Source organism: Fusarium vanettenii, assembly GCF_000151355.1.
Source record: "Fusarium vanettenii 77-13-4 chromosome 7 genomic scaffold NECHAsca_9_chr7_10_0, whole genome shotgun sequence".
Classification (NCBI taxonomy): Eukaryota; Fungi; Ascomycota; class Sordariomycetes; order Hypocreales; family Nectriaceae; genus Fusarium; species Fusarium vanettenii.
The window spans coordinates 1,141,660-1,158,581 of record NW_003315875.1 but is presented as its reverse complement, the minus strand read 5'-3'; the positions used below and the strand labels follow the sequence as shown (position 1 = coordinate 1,158,581).

The 16,922-nt window shown below is 49.7% G+C and overlaps 5 protein-coding genes across 5 annotated transcripts; 1 reads left to right on the top strand and 4 right to left on the bottom strand.

Moving 5' to 3' along the window:
- Positions 1-2,558: 2,558 nt before the first annotated feature.
- On the top strand, positions 2,559-3,598 carry NECHADRAFT_82925 (uncharacterized protein; the record flags this gene model as incomplete). The annotated part of the gene is made up of 3 exons (XM_003049451.1): positions 2,559-2,900; positions 2,957-3,220; positions 3,275-3,598. 3 exons carry the CDS (start codon positions 2,559-2,561, stop codon positions 3,596-3,598), a joined length of 930 nt encoding a protein of 309 aa, XP_003049497.1.
- Positions 3,599-4,843: 1,245 nt separating this feature from the next.
- On the bottom strand, positions 4,844-6,274 carry NECHADRAFT_45431 (uncharacterized protein; the record flags this gene model as incomplete). The annotated part of the gene is made up of 3 exons (XM_003049208.1): positions 4,844-5,359; positions 5,413-5,982; positions 6,029-6,274. The coding sequence occupies 3 exons, from the start codon at positions 6,272-6,274 to the stop codon at positions 4,844-4,846; spliced, it is 1,332 nt and encodes a 443-aa protein (XP_003049254.1).
- Positions 6,275-7,144: 870 nt separating this feature from the next.
- On the bottom strand, positions 7,145-8,808 carry NECHADRAFT_45219 (uncharacterized protein; the record flags this gene model as incomplete). The annotated part of the gene is made up of 5 exons (XM_003049207.1): positions 7,145-7,576; positions 7,630-8,027; positions 8,079-8,270; positions 8,333-8,594; positions 8,653-8,808. 5 exons carry the CDS (start codon positions 8,806-8,808, stop codon positions 7,145-7,147), a joined length of 1,440 nt encoding a protein of 479 aa, XP_003049253.1.
- Positions 8,809-10,656: 1,848 nt separating this feature from the next.
- On the bottom strand, positions 10,657-13,022 carry NECHADRAFT_95084 (uncharacterized protein; the record flags this gene model as incomplete). Its single annotated transcript, XM_003049206.1, has 5 exons — positions 10,657-10,740; positions 10,774-10,997; positions 11,046-11,152; positions 11,202-11,321; positions 11,380-13,022. The coding sequence occupies 5 exons, from the start codon at positions 13,020-13,022 to the stop codon at positions 10,657-10,659; spliced, it is 2,178 nt and encodes a 725-aa protein (XP_003049252.1).
- A 21-nt stretch (positions 13,023-13,043) lies between these two features.
- On the bottom strand, positions 13,044-14,099 carry NECHADRAFT_45520 (uncharacterized protein; the record flags this gene model as incomplete). The annotated part of the gene is made up of 1 exon (XM_003049205.1): positions 13,044-14,099. A coding segment is annotated over one exon (1,056 nt), but the record flags the coding sequence as incomplete, so codon positions are not given.
- Positions 14,100-16,922: the final 2,823 nt, after the last annotated feature.

Sequence of the window (16,922 nt, the reverse complement as noted above, 5' to 3'; positions counted from 1 at the left end):
GAGACTTTGGGATTGTCAGCCAGCCCTTTCTACCGACAACGAGTTCCAGAACATTGTATGTTCGGCCGGTTAGATCTCGCCTCGCGCAAGTCGTTACGCTTTCCATCCGGACGGGCGTCCATCTAGCGACCTAGAATGTTGAATTACAACGTATCTCATGGATCGCATTGCACAGGCATATCGTCAAGCATGCTCACAGGCGTTGTACTACGCGGTATGTCTCTCGGCTATTAACCCCAGAAGTTAATACAATTGGGGAAACTTCTACAACTGACTATCCTTTGAGAAAGGGACCGCTGTCAAAGCATCACAGTAGAATATAAAAACTGTCAATGCAGTTTGTGCCCTGCCCGTGATCACAAGACTGATAAGAAGACAAAAACAATACTTCTCCATCACTGGTTCACAGTCAGTACAGGGTGGGCAAAGGATATTGAGGCTTTTGCCAAGGAGGGAGTCATGGCCCGTGTGTACCTAATGTCTATGCCAATATCTGCAGAAGAACTTTAAACCCTCGTGTCAGTGTAGTAAGCCGGTGAATCACGTTGCTCAAAATCGCCGTCGCCGCCAGTTGCAGCTAAGGTATCTTCCCAGGTCAAGCCATAAGAGGGTCTAAGAAGATTTAGCCGCTGAGGCTGATCGGCTTGCTTCTGATGGGTAGATCTACAGTCGTCTCTTTCCGCCGCTACATGGTCAATGATCACCTCGGATGATCCTGTCTCTGGAGGTCTAGATGTCTGCCTGGACTCAAATTGATCTACATCAGCTTTTCGTTTCAAGCCAACAATTCTGAGCTTGCCCAGTTGCGGAAATATTGTGAGGGGTAAAAGTACCTTCACGATTGATTCTAGGCGCAGCAAAAACGTGGCTGATTCGTAACGCAGAGCGGCAGCAGGGTCAAGCATAATGAACCAGGTACCCACTCGTGATGAAACACAATCGACTAGGATCCATAGTCGACCACCGTCACTAAAGACGGTTACCTCGCGTTTCTGGAGAGCTACTGGTGAATGCAGACGTTGAGGCAACTCTAGCGAGTGTGACGTCCCGATGTCCGTGGCGGCATTGAGGCAGGCTGACATCCAGGGACAGTTAAAATGTGGGCCATGGCCCGATCTTTCACGCATGCAGCCAGGGATTGCCAGGGATTGCCGGTGCTGAGACAGGGAAGACATTACGCCATAACGCCCGAGGCTATGAGCTCTGCAGTAGACGTACTGGTTATTTACAGCTATTGATGCAGCTGGACGGCTAGATGTCTGTGCAACGCATCCTAGTAAATGATGAATCAAGATCTTTTAAAGAGATGTTAGGTAGTCAGCCAGCCTCATTTCTTAATATATGTGATAAGTACGAGCGCTTTGACCCCGAGGTCCAAATTCTCATGTCCTTAATGTCTCAGAGCAACTAGTTACTTAGGTTCTATTGGTTCCATGACACCTGTTCGATTGGTAATTTGATCTCTCACCTGATTTGGCTGATACCATTGTCATGTACCAAGCTCCCATGCTGCCCGATCAAGCCTAGCCATACCAACCTATTTGTATTCTCTTACTCCTGATTTTGAAAAGATTAATCATTTGCCGGATATGCTTGCAAAAGAGACAAATATGGAATGCACGGCTTGATCGGCTCGAGCTGGTGTACATCACTCAAACCCTGGCTAGACCTCTGGTCACAAGCTTCTCCTCGTGAACAATGGTAAGTTTTATTGATAGATTTAAGACATCCTAGGTTTGTGGCTAGCTGCTATCTAACTTGTGCACATTCCTGGGTTCCTGTTTTATTTGAGGTGCGTGTAGGATGGCCTCACAAACAGTCTATATGGCTGGCTGAAAGTCCGACATGCATCGGAGACGTGACTCCTTCCTAGACTACCTATGCAAGCGCGGAGTCTCCCATGAGTTGTACCTTTTTCAAGACCCTGTTCGTCGCAAGTCGCTCCCAGCTTCTCCACCAATTTCCAGAGATCTCATCGGCAAACCTGGCACTGATCATACTCCGCTTAGCTTTTCGCACGCGCCTCAGACACAGGCTGGGTTCTCACGAATGCGCCGAGATCACGTCGATAGCCAATAGTGCATATTTTCTTCGTAAATGCTACTTTTCTTTTATCAGCTAGACCTTGAAGAAGTAGAGATAGGCGAAATGGGATCCACACTGAAGAACTTGCCTCATTTCAGCTCTCAATATGCCTACATGGCGTCTGTACTCGACGCAAAAGTACAGTACACCCCCTGTATGATTCACCACTGGTGACAAAGCCGATGGCTATTCCCATCAACCAATATTTCCTTCTATTGGCCTACATTGGAATGCTGAAGTATCCGAAGGTGAATCGTACAGGGGTTGGACTGTATTCAGAGTCGAATCGAAAACGGTTGCTCTCAAAGCCACCTTAGCATCTTGAGAGCTGAGGACTTCGCGCCACCTGATACATCACGTCTAAAAAAATACCTTGCCCCGACATAGTGAACAAATCTCCCCTGTTAACCACCACTCCATTGGCTGTTGTCGTCTCCGCGCTGCATCACCCCTCTCTTAGAGGCCGGAGCATCATGCCCGACGAGCTGCAGCACTCGGAAGTCCCCATCGAAGATAGCCCTAGATCTTCAATGACTCTGAAGACGACTCTGGAAGACGGCACAACTATAAATCTGACCGTTTCCCCCATCCCAACAGCATCCTCAGCAGTCACCGCATCGACAACTTTCACTCACACTTCCTTCTCATTCCAAATCAGCACCTCTCTTCCCAACCAGGTTCTGCCTTTACGCAAAGCCTCGCCGTCTCCAGAAGCCCATTCTTGCCCTATCAGCTCGCCTGTGAAAAAGCATTCCAAGTCTACCAGCGCAAATCCACCTCCAGGTAAACCCTCAAAGTCAAGCAATATGCCTTTCGTGAGTAGACGAAGTAAACACAGCACTGGTCGGGAAAGTGGCTAATGCGTCTTCAGGAACTCCCCAACGACGTTGTTGGCATTGACTCCGGCGAAAAGAGTCTCTTGTTCTACGTCTACGCCGATCCAAAGGGAAACTACCAGTTGAGCTACCTCGAGTCTCCTAATGCATACGGCACCGGCAGCTACACGGTCAAAAAGATCAAGAGAGCCAAGGACCCTTGGGAGGCGAACGAGGACGATCAGATGATTGACATCAAGGTCTCTCCCAACAACAAGCAAGTTGCCGCCATTACCTGGAAGGGCAACAGAGGCGTCGAGGTGAGTTGTTAATCACCCCATAGCTCAAGCTCAAGCCCAACTAACTTGGTATAGATCCGTGTGTACTACGTCGACAAGGAGACTGAGTATCTCCGAGAGGTTTGCAAGACTGGCAACGGCGGCTGGTATATCGGGGCTCTGTCATACGACGATGACAAGAGCAACAAGTACAAAATCCGCCCTGGCACGTCCATCTCTGCCTCTGTCCATGAATACGGCACCAACAACTACAATCTGAGGGTCTTCGCCGCCGAGGACGGTGAGGTCAACAAAAAGGGTCTCCCCCAGATTTCCGTTTTCAAGTTCACCCACGACGAGTCCGAGTCGGCATCTACCTGGCAGGGTGTGTACATCACCAACACCGTCACCGAGTACTAAACGGTGCTCGATGCGTGCGTGGGTGGATTCAAGGTGGCTATAAGGAACAGGTCCAGTCAAGTCCCAAACGTTGAGTAGCAACTTTAGGTTACTGCAGAAGTTGTTATAATTGAACTTGTTCCCGGAAGCCCTTTTCCATTTGTATGAATTGTGACAATCAGGGGATTCCTAAGGGATAAACTAGTCGTACTTGGGGCCTGGACGCTACGTGATACAGTTACTCTTCGTGAAGTGGTAATCGTTGAACGCCTCGACCTAAATCACCAGTCGGCCAGAGGGTAGTCGTCCAAAGCTGACGACAATGTGTCGTAGCCGGAGTATCGACTTTGGAAAATACCAGAAAATTCCATGACGTATTTGCCCGCTATTCAGCATGTGTTGGAACTAGGTGAGGTCGGTCAGACGAGTCGAAGGCGATGACTTGGTACCCGAGCGCTTTGAAGAATGGGATCTGAAAGATGAAGTCTTGACTGTCGCAAGCCCAACCGTGGAGTAAAAGAATAGGAGGGCCCTGGCCTTCAGAGACGTAAAAGAGGGAGACGCTGTCTCTTACAAGGTGTGGCATAGTGAGGTCTGTTAGGTCACCTTAAGTCTGTGTAGCCGAAACAGGCATGCCGAGTAGTGAAGTTTTATAACTTCTCACGGGCGGTTTGACAGAAAGACTGCGGATCGCCGGCGCCTTTTATTTTCCGCTCTGATCGTATGTGTGCGTCATCGTCGCATTAGTTAAGCCTTGAGCCTCACGCTAGTCAGCGGCCATTTCTTCAAATCAAGACGCTGCGTTTGAAGTAGAAACCATGAACCTATTCCTATTGGAGTAAGAACATAGGAATAGGAGGTGTAGCTGGCTCACTGAGGCCACCAAGTCAAGACGACATGAGAGGAACCCAGCATACAAAGCCCAGGGCATTCTTGGTCGATACTAGATTTGTCCACTATGCTTCCGGTAAACACCTAAGACTAAGGATTAAACAAAGACCCTAAGTCAAATAAATAATTACAGGGATTCAATGGTTATGCTGATGAAGATGAGCAAGAATCTCACAGAACGCGATTGGGTATTGGATTAAATAAATTTGCCAAAGTTATTCAACAGGAAGTTGGTAATGGGGCAACTAGAGAGAAATACAACACAATCCACTCAAATGTGAGGAACGAAATATATGATTATAGAGTGAATTACTTATGCTCCCGAAGTAGAGCTTTCTCAACGATGATCTCCTGGCGCTCAAACTCATTCTGTCGCTAATTCTGAAGCTTGATCTCAATAAACTGGTGCAGGGCCCCAGGCACATTAGAAACAGAAGTTATCTCCAGCCTCTTGTCAACCTTGGCCAGCAGACCCTTCCAATCCTCCAGACTACGCTCCAACGAGTTGAATGCATTCAACATCTGAAGGTCAGCCGCATTCATCATGCGGCCAAGAGTCATGAAGGGAAGAGCGCCAGTGTCTGGTGGGGCGACGACCTCGACTAGGACAACGCTGGATCCAGACTCTAGATGCGGGACAAGGGGTGTGAGGACCTTGGCAGCGTACTTGTCGGGCCAGTCGTGGAGGATCGTTTTGAGCATGTACACTTGACCCTTGGTGTTTTGAGGAGTGAAGAAGTCACGCGCTTCAAAGGTGACACGGGACTTGAGCTCCTCAGGTAGTCGCTCGTCGAAAGCAGCCTTGACTTCAGGAAGGTCTTGTATGACAAACTTCAAGTTGGGAAAAGTCTTGGCCAGATGGCTGGCATCATGGCCGCTGGAACCACCAATCTGAGGCCTGTCAGTAAAGTCGATGAGGGCCAGTTATGAAGTGAAGGACTTACATCAACAACAGTAGCTTCGCCGAGCTGGGCCCAGTCATAGCCAGTACTCAAGAGGTCCTCAATCTTGATGGATGATGCAGAGGCAGCAGCTTGCATACTCTCAGCAAACTTGGTAGCACGCCATCCCTTGGGCTTGCCCTCGACATCGCGATTCACGTAATCCCAGAACGACTCAGGCTTGTCCAACCTGTCAACGTTGGCAACGGCGAAGCTACTCTCCAAAGGCTCCTCGCTCCAGGTTTCCTTTCCAGAGCCGTACTTCCGGAATGCTTCAGGCATATGGACAGTACCAGGTCTGGCCTCGTGGAAGTTGTGTCGAAGCCAAGACTTCATCAGGGGATTCTTGACGGGGAGAGCAGAGAGAGATGTATGCACGATCTTGTCTGGTGCGTTGGGGTCCACGGCGAAGAACCGGATAGAGATGGCGTACTTGAGAACACGACGAACAAGGCTCTCTGGAAGACCGACCTTGGCAGCAATCTCTGCACGTGTTGCCGATCCGTCCAATGGCACAGCGTTCCAAAAGTCAAACTCGTTGAGGATGTCCATGGTGGCTGAATCGTAGTTCATCTACTTAGGTTAGTCGTGGCATTTCAAAACTGATGGGTAGACGAACGAAGAGAGGAGTCATGAAAGATACGTCAGTTGGGCCCAGCGTGAGACGGTGAATATCGTTGATAGCATCAAGCAACACCATACGAAGACCCATGACTTCTGGAGACTTTGGATACTCTGCAAGGCTATCCAAGGCAAAGGAAGGAGCAGCATGTCCGCCTTTCTCAAGCGTTGCCGCGAGGGCATTCGCGGCTTGAGAAATGGACTCAGCCAGGCTGGTCAAAGAGGGTTGCTGCTTGTCTGCCATTTTCCGAATGTTTGGAGTCTGTTGAATTGATTATCCTGTCTCTACAGACTTCATCTCATGATATATGTCTACTGCGGAGTAGGTCGTATGCGTTGGCCAACACGACCTTCGTTTTAGCCGAGCATCAGCTCGTCGACTCACAGTCAACGCAGTCAGCACTACTCCTAACCTGGCAAGCGAGATGCAAATCAGCGCGGAGATAAAGCCTTAAACGGAATAGCAGATTCGTAAGCGGCCAGGAAACCCTGGTTGAGAAGTCCGACAACACCAATCAGCAACCAGGTTCAACTTGACAACAGGTTCTGCGCGGGTAGGGCTGAATGCCGTTGGACCAGCGTGACCACCGACGGCGTTTGAGTCCTGCTCCTGCTTTCCGCTTACATTCTCATTCGTCAAGTTACAGGAATTGCCGCTTGGCAGGACAAAGTCCCTTCTCATCCGGAAGCAGATGGTTGAATGGCTTAACTAGGGCTGACCTGCCGTTTCCAAAAGAAATCGGTCGCATTCCAAATAGCTTCATGGTAGTCTCTCTGGCCAGTTATAACATTTCGACCCTGGTGGTTGCCGCTTAGCTGATACTCGCTGTTGGCTGATGCTTCATTGCGGACTTTATCTGATTCCCGAGCTTCGATGGTTGCGTTGCATCTGCATGTCGTGAGAAGTGAAAGAAGACAAGTCATTTACGTCAAACGCTCCCTGTCGCTCTCAGGAGTAAGCCGCAATGGTCCTCGTTGTCTTCAACACGTTCTAGAACATATATAGACCATTTGAGGATGAGGAGTTAATACTCATTTTCTTCTAGAGATGCTCGCTATTTCCTAGGCTACCAACTATGTACGTTTCCTCCTCCCGGTGACCATCGTCCTGCAATCAATGGCCACCGGCCGTGTTGGAGTTGTCTGCACAAGTCCAAGGTCCTGTCGCCCCAGCTTCTTTCAAGCTATTCATGATACCAACCACCGATCCGTAAGTGCCGGCAACTACCATGAAGGTGCCCGCGACGATAATAAAGACGCTCCAAGCGACCATCAGGCACCATTTAAGAGATTTGGTCTTCTTGCCTGCAGTCCAATTATCGTAAAGCCACATACAGCCGTACGGCTGCAAACACATAAAAGTACCAAGCAAAGCACCAATCAGTGACACAAGGCCGTTAAACACCGGGATGCTGCTCGCGATGATGTACGCGATAATGGTGACGCCTCCAGTACAAGCCAACCATGTGCCCCAATGCACCGCACTGTTGGAATTGAGGTGCTTTGTGCCACGAAGGAGTCGGATAAAGAGATACTTGGCCGGGATCTATGCACAAGAACGATCAGCAGCTGGAATTGGGAAAGCCCATTGCAACTCACATGTATCATAAGCATAGCGGTAACAATCAACCCTGGCAGGGCAAATCCATAGCAGACCTTCTTCATTAGATCTCCGGCCGAGCCTAGTGCAGGCGATGCGACGTAAGAGCCGCAATAATAGTATACCACGATACCAATGGTAATATAGGTAATAGTTACGATAGATTGACAAGTCAGGAGTGAACGGGTATAGTGGCGAGGCTCGCGCATTTCGGCTGCAATTTGGAAGAAGGCTGGCGTCCCTGAAAATGCGAAGACGTGAGAGGAAATGGCCGAGATGCCATCTACAAATGTTGGGGCATTGGTGAGTCTATAGTTTGACTCCCAATGGCCTTCGCTGGGGGAAGGGGCATCGGCAGGACGATCTTGAAGACCGACGGCAACGGTCACACAGAAGACTAGAAAGACCGGTCAGTTGCAACGGGTCTGTCAGAAGGACATCAACTTACTAGCCGTCATAATGCAGACCAAGCCAATCCACGCAATCCAACCGATCCGCCCCAGGGTACGAATACTGGCAAAGAGGAAGCCGACCACTGCAGCAACAGCGACAAAAACAGCAGTACAAGCTGCGTGAGTTGACACCGAGTTTAAGCCAATCGAGATGCCTAGCATTGCAGAGCCAGCGACGAAGATCCAATCTGAAGAGCATTAGTAGGGGCCGAGGACTTGCTGATCCTATCTCTTGAGACTTGTTGCTCACATAGAATAAAGACGACGGCGAGAAATTCGCGACCTGGGCGCCCAAACATGAGTTGACCGGCATCATCGAGGCCGTAGACTCCGGGATGACGACGTTTAAAAACGCCAATCATGTAATCGGACCAGGTGGTGGTAATTGCGACGGTGATGAGGCAGATGACACCTGGGATAAGACCGAGAGCATCAAAGGTTTTGGGTATTGAGAGAACTCCGAGACCGATCTGAGTCTTGGTCATCAAGGCAACAGTCGCGATCCATCCGACCTGTGTGAGCCCAATATTTAGTGTCTTCCATTGTGATATTCTCTCATAACTGACTGACATTTCGGTAGTTGGGCCCGCCCTCTGAAACCTCACCAAAGACAGGGTCCTCAATGTGTGGTGATGATTGGCCATCTTCGGAACCCTGAGAAGGACTTCTCTGAACCACCCCAGACAGCTCGAGGTCTTGAGGACTCTTATTCTTGTCAAATTTCATGTTGAATGTTCAAACGAGCAAGGTAAAAAGTCTGGGGAATCTGGGGAAAATGGAGCAGAATGGGGCACAATGAGTATGTGGAGGCAAGAGAATCTGGGGAAGAAAGATCTGGTGACTAAGGGGAAAGCCACTCCTTTAAAAGACCGTATTTTCCATTAGTCAATGAAGCTCGTAAGTGTACCAAGACCCCATGGAAACGCCGTCATGAAGGTTCCGTCGCCCCACGTTGTTGAGGTGGAACAAGGTTGAGGCGTGCATGAGTTGTTTAGAGCGGCGGAGCCTGCGGGAGTGTGATGTGCGGACCCGAACTGGGCCAGGGGAACGGGGATAACGATCCCCGGGACTGCGATCTTCCCGGTAGGACCCATTGAATTATTGATCGAATGAGTTTCCCGTTGCAGGGAGGTATTTTAGTCAGTGAAGGCCGATCCGGACGTTGGGGCGCGAGGCATGTGGTTGAGCTGTTGCCCCTGAGTTTCCCTGCAGCCAGACCGCAATAGAGTTTGTGTTGAAATGTGATGACCACTTGAGTAGACTAGAAGCGCACATCCAAAATTCTTGCCGAAGTCACCGACTTGGCACTTCTAGAATGCATAGAACCTTCTCTGCCGTCAAGATGTGCCGTCAGCGTGCCCCTTGCACAACAACCAACGGCGTGCCACGTTACCTTGCAAGGCCCGGGCAGCTCGCGGAGTTGCAAAGACCGAAGTGTTAAATCCAAGGCCAATGATAGGACAGATCTCTGGGCTTCCATTTCTTCCATGGCATAAAATGACGTGAATATCCCGGGATCGGTTTCTCGGCATTTGACGCCGGTCACGCTAGAGTGGAGCACGGAGATAGCTCCGGCCGTGATATACATGGCCCACCCAGCCTCGCTTTGTTTTGGAGCATGGAACTGTCTTGAAAACCCGTCAACTGATCTCCTTTTGAGGCATTTTACGTCTATATCATGACTCGGGAGTAGTCGGTCCATAAGGACATGATTGACAGGGAGTTTGCCCTATGAAGAAGGTGAAAGATCCCAGCCGGGACTCTCTGTCTAGCAAGCGGTAGAACACCGTGACATTGCATGTTTGTTGACATGCTAATGCTGTGGAAAAGCCTTGGACATCCGCCCCTAACCCCCCATTTTCGGTATCGGCTCTATTGAGATGTTGAGATTCTCGTGCTAGGTACCTACCTCCTGACCTGGCCTCGCCTTCCGAGGACGGTACCACCGCAATGGCACCATCTCATGTTGTCTATGTATTACAAAACATAATGAAGAGACTACATCACAAAGTTGGAAAGAGTTAAGAACCTTGCGGGAGAGTATTGGGGATGAAACAATCCAAAATCCATCACCCGGCTCCCGGAGAAAAAAGCCGAAACAAATCAAGTCCAAGCTTCTTGTCCTGGTTGCATCCTTGCAAAGTGTCTCAAAAGAGTTACAGGAAGGCTCATGGCTTTGCAGGAATTCGTCTCACTGAGCACAGAAGCATCAGCCGGAGATGAAGCTTCACAACCAGGGCCTAGGCGTCGAGTTCAAGCTCTGTATTATCCTACATCCGAGATTATAACCATAATCTCATGGTTCATCTCTCGAACATTCATTGACCCACTCTTTCGCACATCCTACTCCGGGCCAGACCATGAACACGGTACAAAGGCACTTGCTCTCTTGAATGGGTTATTCAGACCCAAGGGACGACCGTTCAAAGAATGCATACGTCATTGAAAGACCACAGACTTTGGGTTGCATTTCTTACGTATCATCACTTAAAAATTCACAATGAAGCTACCTCTCGAAACAACCCTGCCGTAGAAGACATTTCCTTTGTTGTGCCTGCATTTCGATCGGCATTGCTACCACTCAAAAGTCGAAGGCTGTGAACACTTCAACGTCTCCGTCGTAAATCCACTGCTAAGTTCCTTCCTCTTTCTTCCGCCCTTCACCCTTGGCATGGTGATATGCCGAAAAACCTTGCCTCCAAACTGACTGTATAAAGGCAGCACACCTCCTGCGTCTAGCAGGGTCTCCTCGATGTCTGATTGCTGATAAGAAAACACATTCTTATATCCTTCAATGTAGATTGTTTTGTTGTCTTTGTCGATCGTAATCACCGTGTCTTCTTTTGCGATTTCGTAGAACTCTGGATCTTGCAGTTTTATGTTAAACAGGCCCATGTTGAGCTGGTTTCGCTCATCTGCGCGAGTTAGTATGGTCGTCGTGAATTTCCAAGCCTAAAACTTACAGATGAAAGCGAATCCCTTCGCAATAACCGCTTCCACTCCAGCACCTTGCAAGGCTCTCACGGCGTCTTCGCGAGATGACCCACTGCCGAAACCATGGTCTGCCACACTACAAGGGATAAATATCTACTCATGTAGAACTTATGGCGGAGACTTACATGATGCGCGATCCTTGCTTGGCCTTGTCTCGGAAACTTGGGCGGAAGTACTGGAAGCAATGGCTGCCCAGGTCTGCGTTGTCGATACCAGGCATGAACTCTGCAGGAATAATAGCATCACTATAGCAATTACGCCTTAGCCTGAGCTCGGGTGAGAGTTGGATGAGAGTTTACTTACGTGTCCACGTTTTCTCCAAACCGTTGGACCTTGGACCGCACGACTCGCGAAATTGACTGCGTCGAAGAAGCAGGCTCATTTAGCTCATTGTCGTTGAGAAGACTTGGTGTCTTGTTAGACGAAATCTGCGGCTCAGGTTCACTGATAACCACTGAGATGTCCGTGCTACTCCTGGAGCCCTTCACTATTCTCTCCAGCTTTTCTCTGTCCAGTCGGTCCAGCAAGTATTTGGGGTCTCTCACCACCATGTCGAAGCTGGACGCGGCGACAGCAGCCGCACAAGTAATGTTACCCAGGCTGCCTTTGCCCATTCGATTTCGAAAGTTGCGGTTTTGTGAAGAGAGCCAAACTTCGCCTTCACCAGCAACGTCAACATCGTTGATTCCCACGCAGTAAGAGCATCCAGGGGCACCAATCTCAAACCCGGCCTGCTTGTAGATCTCCAAGAGCCCATGTCGCTCAAGACGCTTGATGATGATGAGGCTACCAGGCGTGACTCTGCGCTTCCCATGAGTAACAGGTCGTATGCCCGCTCGGAGGCCAGCCTCAAGAATCAGAGCACCGATGATCAAGTCTTCCTCGGTGGTGGTGCAGGCTCCAATGAAGCATCCATCTAGCTTCATCCCAGCCTTTTCTGAGGCAAGAACAACGTCATCTGGGTTTGGGTATAGTGCCATAGTGACATTGACCTCAGAGAGATCAACGGTTCTCTCCTCAACGTACCGCGCGTCAGGGTCCGCTCGGAAATAAAGGCCGCCCTCTCGATGCTCTGGTTGCTGTCGTCGTGCAATCCATGCCGAGGTCTCCTCGTCCGCTTCAAAGCAAGCACCCATGCCACCAACCTCAGTTGTCATGTTTGCAATCGCAAACCTTGCATCCATCGAGAGCCCCTGCAGTCCCGGGCCACCATACTCCACGGCACGCTGGAATGCAATGGTGTTCCGCTTGAAGAGACCGAGGATATGAAGTATAACGTCCTTGCCGCCAACGCCAAAGGGTAGTTTGCCAACAAAGTTGATCCTACAAACCTCTGGGACTCGGAACCAGGTCTCTCCAGTAACCATGGGCATGACAACATCAGCCGCGCCAAATCCAACGGCAAAAGATCCCATACTTCCAGCTGAGCAAGTGTGCGAGTCACTTCCGACGACGATGCGTCCGGGTTGTGCTCGCTCGCGTGTGAAATCTGTGTGCATGATGCTCGTGTTCGCCGGCAAGTAGTCGATAATTTTGGCTTCCCGGCGAAACCGCTCAGCCTTTGCCATGAGACCCCTTTGCCTAGGCTGATGGTTTGTGCGAGGGTCAACAGTATGGTCAACAGCGAGCCACAGTCGGTCATTTCGATAGGGACGTGGCCTTCCCATTTTGTCGTATGTCTTTTCCATGCCAGCCCAGAGTAGTTCCGATGTAATTGTCCAGTCAACTTTGACACAAATCATCTCTCCTGTCTCAACATGAGATTTCGTGAGGCCGACGCCAGCATGAGTGAGGATCTTCTCAATGAGACTCATCGGACGCCGTTCTGAAAGTATTTTAAAGGACTCAGGCGTAACAGGTAGTGAAGGAATAGTCTGCACAACTGCAGCTTCGGCAGAGTTGAGTGCTTCGAGGTAGTAATCCAGATTGTGTAACAGAGTATCCATGAAGCTGTCCGCTGTTGCTGAGCCGCCAAGGTCCACTGTTCTGGTATCCGATCCGACCAGTTCAATGGGGTCCAAGGTCCGACGAATTGCCTTGGACAGGGCCTCACTCTCGGCAGCCAGGCCTAGGGATAGTTCCAGCATCAGACCCACTGCCTGTATGCTACCGAGAGGGCCCACTGTTTTCCCCCCGGGGTTGAGGTTGAAGGGTTCAAAGATTCCAGGCGTTCCGCGGGAGCCGCCTCGTCGGATAGCAGATACGGCAGCAGACGCTAGGACATCCGGAGATCCCAAAATTCCACCGGCTTGGTCAGATAGAATATCTCCAAACATGTTCTCGGTGAGAATGATGCCGTTCAAGCTGAGCGGATCGGAAGAGAGTATCATGGACGCTGTATCCACCAAGACATGGCGTAATGGGACTTGGGGGAATTCGTTTTCGAAGACATGGGCCACGACGGATCGCCATAACCGTGATGTCGCCATGACATTATGCTTATCAATAGAGTGAACCGGCTTGGGTGGGCTGAACTGCATGGCATAAGTACCTGCTAACCGTGCAATTCGTTCAATTGTTTGTCGAGAGTATGGGGTAGTGTCGTATGCTTCTCCATCATCTCCAGCCTCTTTCCGACGTCCATAATAGACACCGCTGGTGAGATCTCGGAAGAATGTGATATCCAGCTGCTCGACTACTTCGGGCTTGTAGGAGCTTTGCTGTACTAACTGCGATGAAGGGAATCTGACTGGTCTAATGTTGACACAGCCTTCGAGTTCTTGTCGCAGGGTTAACAAGCCTCGCTCTGGCTCAATTCCATAACGTGGATCTCCACAGCCACAGACAAGGACAGCATCAGACTGTCGGCAAGCGCCAAGTGTTGTTGAGGGGAGGGCAGTTCCGGCACCTGCAGCTAGGGCTACACCCCCAAAGTCATGCCTGGAGACCTTGAAGGAGACGTTTCGACGGACTCGTTGGATCAAGTCAAGAGTGCGCTCCACATAAGAAGCTAGATAAGGCCCTTGCCCGTCACCTGGTAATAGGGCAACCTGGAAGGGTCTCTGATCGTCGATTAAGGGCATAGTGACAATAGGATACAATTCTTGAGCAAACTACGCTATGTATCCAAAGGTGAACTCTTTTATGGTGTGATTTGGAGTACACAGAACATAAATCTATCCCGATATCGGCAAAGACCCTCAAACCTCCATTACTCGTAGCAATTGCTGACCTTTCATGATTGGAAGCTATCCAAGTGGCCTCCTAAAGCGGGCCGGCCTTACCCGGACATTACCGGCAACACGGCCCCGCCCCGCGCCGGCGATCTGGGGAAGGCGGGGAAGACATGAGCCAATTCAAGGGCAAGCTTTACGAATCTTGTAGATGGTGGAGTAAGTGAGAAATGGGGAGTTTGTTGAGATGGGGACATGGTTTTGAAGGTTTCGAGCCCAGTCGTGACCACCTCCCTTCGACCATAGACGATTAACCTGAAGGGCTTCGGGTCCAGGAACAACCATAGAGATATGAAATACAGATATAATCTTAGACGGGTTGTTATGGTTCTTATATCATGGCCCGGACTCTTAAGGCTTACAGTAGACAGATGGGATGGCTCCGTGACATCATCATAGCGAGGCGTTGCACCCTGGGGTCATGCCAATCAAGTCTCACGGGCCGGGGCGGATCGACAGGGACCGACACGGATACTCGCGGCCCCGGAGTCCGACCTCCCCCTCAGATTTCAACCGCGTCACCTAGACAGACATTAGTTGGATTTCCAACGCACCGTAAATCCCTTTTCCCTTGCCGCTGATTCGCACACACGCTGCCCACACAGGTGAGGTGAGGGCTCTTTGTTATGTTAGAGCTATACGATATACGTCCCTCTTGTTTCCCACATGCAATAGAGAGCCCCGACTCGTCCAGCAATCAGCGCTCATTCAAGCAAAGCTACCCCGTCTGCTTTAGGAAGCCTGAGCTGCCCTCCATAAAAGCGGCGATGCCTGGCGTCCATATTCTCCCGGTAAAACAGAATCGTGGCCGCTAAAAGAAGCTTGTAAAGTCTTTCTAGACTAAGCCTCACCTAGTTACTCTCGATGATGTTGTCACAAGTCATCGGTCATGACGACGAGGGAAGTCATTGAAGTAGGAGGGTATATAATTATCGACCGAGCTCCTTTGTTCATAAGTTGCACTCATATGTAACGATGTAGCCTTCGTAGGCCTCATGGCGTCCTGTCTCGCGAATTTGAATGCTGGTTGGTCTCAACACTCCTGAGACCTTAACCCACCAGCTACTCTACCATTTGGATCATCAGAACGCATGTCGTAACAACTACAGAGTGGCATCCAGCAATATATAAGTCGGCTAAATCTTTATAGATAGCAGAACACGTATATCTAATGTATCAAGCTCCGTCACTCGGCCATCACTAGTGCTAGTACTTAGCAATAAAGTCTATCGTGAAATGTGTGGTTTTATTGCTTATTCTATACCGGCAATTTTCTTGTCTTTACAGCTCACTGAGGTAGCTATTGGCGGAAAAAGAAACCACATGTGGTCGAATCTTGTGTCGTCACAAAAAGAAAAAGGCGGCGTTGGGCCGTGTTGCTAGTCAAACGACCGGCTTCAGAACAATTGCTTTCCTTCAGGGGACACCTCCACAGCAAGCAGCCATTCCTCGATCACTGTCCCCACTGTAGGGACTTCAGGGAGTCGCATGCATACCACAGCCATTCTCCGATCAGCGTTCCTTCTGTAGGGAGCTCATGAAGAAGAACATAGGTAACGGCCACTGAAAGAACGAACACACGAGCAAAGAAATCCAGATTTCTCCCAACAGAGATGATCAGTTGCGCAACAGCGGAGGCGATCGACAGGATAACGAAGCAGATGATGACTACAACTCCAAAATCGGGTTGTCGCCCGTAGATCCGGTAGTACGCGTCTCCGAATGTCCTCATTTCAATCTTTCCTGCGATTGTGTCGGATCAAACTGGGGTCAAACTGTCAGTAGGGGCCTTGGGATTGTTGAGTCAGTGTGGATGTGAAGAGAGAACTGTTGGGTAAGGTTGTGGTAATGCCTGGCTACGGCTTTTTTATAGACCATGAGAATGGACGAAAAATGCATTTGTATGTTGGTTTGTTCTATTTTGGGCTGTCACGTTTTGTCCTTGCTCCGTCATCTCCCATTGTGAACACAAAGGATTACAGAAATAAACTAGTTTAGGAACAATACAACTTGTTGTGCCAACCCCTACTTTTCTTTATTAAAATTAGCACAACTCAGAGACACAAAGTAACATTACCACAAGAAATCTTGTGCAACATAGGTACTCGGGTGGGACTTACTTGACTGATCCGCCAGTGGGATAACGAAGACACACGTTCGGATACCTCAGCATTCAGTTTGTCCCCGTACACGAACTTGTTCCTCTCCCATGTATTTCATTTTGGGGACAGCTGCATTGACTTGTCTTGGATGACATTCATCGTTCACTCTTGGCGGCAGGCCTCTGAAGCGCCTCGCCCCTTGCAGGAGACGACTCCTATCTATCACGGGTTGAGATCAGGCCAGCCCCTTGGAGTTGGTCAAACATACCACTAATTAGATTCCATCAGCGTGTGCTCAACATCACAAAGTATACTTGGAGCAACCATCGTCACATCCGATGTCACACCTGATGCTTCACTCTTGTTCAAATGGGCCGAGGCTTTATGAGAAGTTTATCATTTGCTTTGGAGCACTAAGATCCTCTGCTACTAACTACATAATTCTAAGCTATATTTGAGAGTACTCCGCGACTGGTGGCTTTTCTGGATGATAACAACTTGGCTGAAGTAAAGAGCTCGGTATCGGGGATGAAGGCTGACCTGACCTGCTAGATACCGGGCATTAACACTT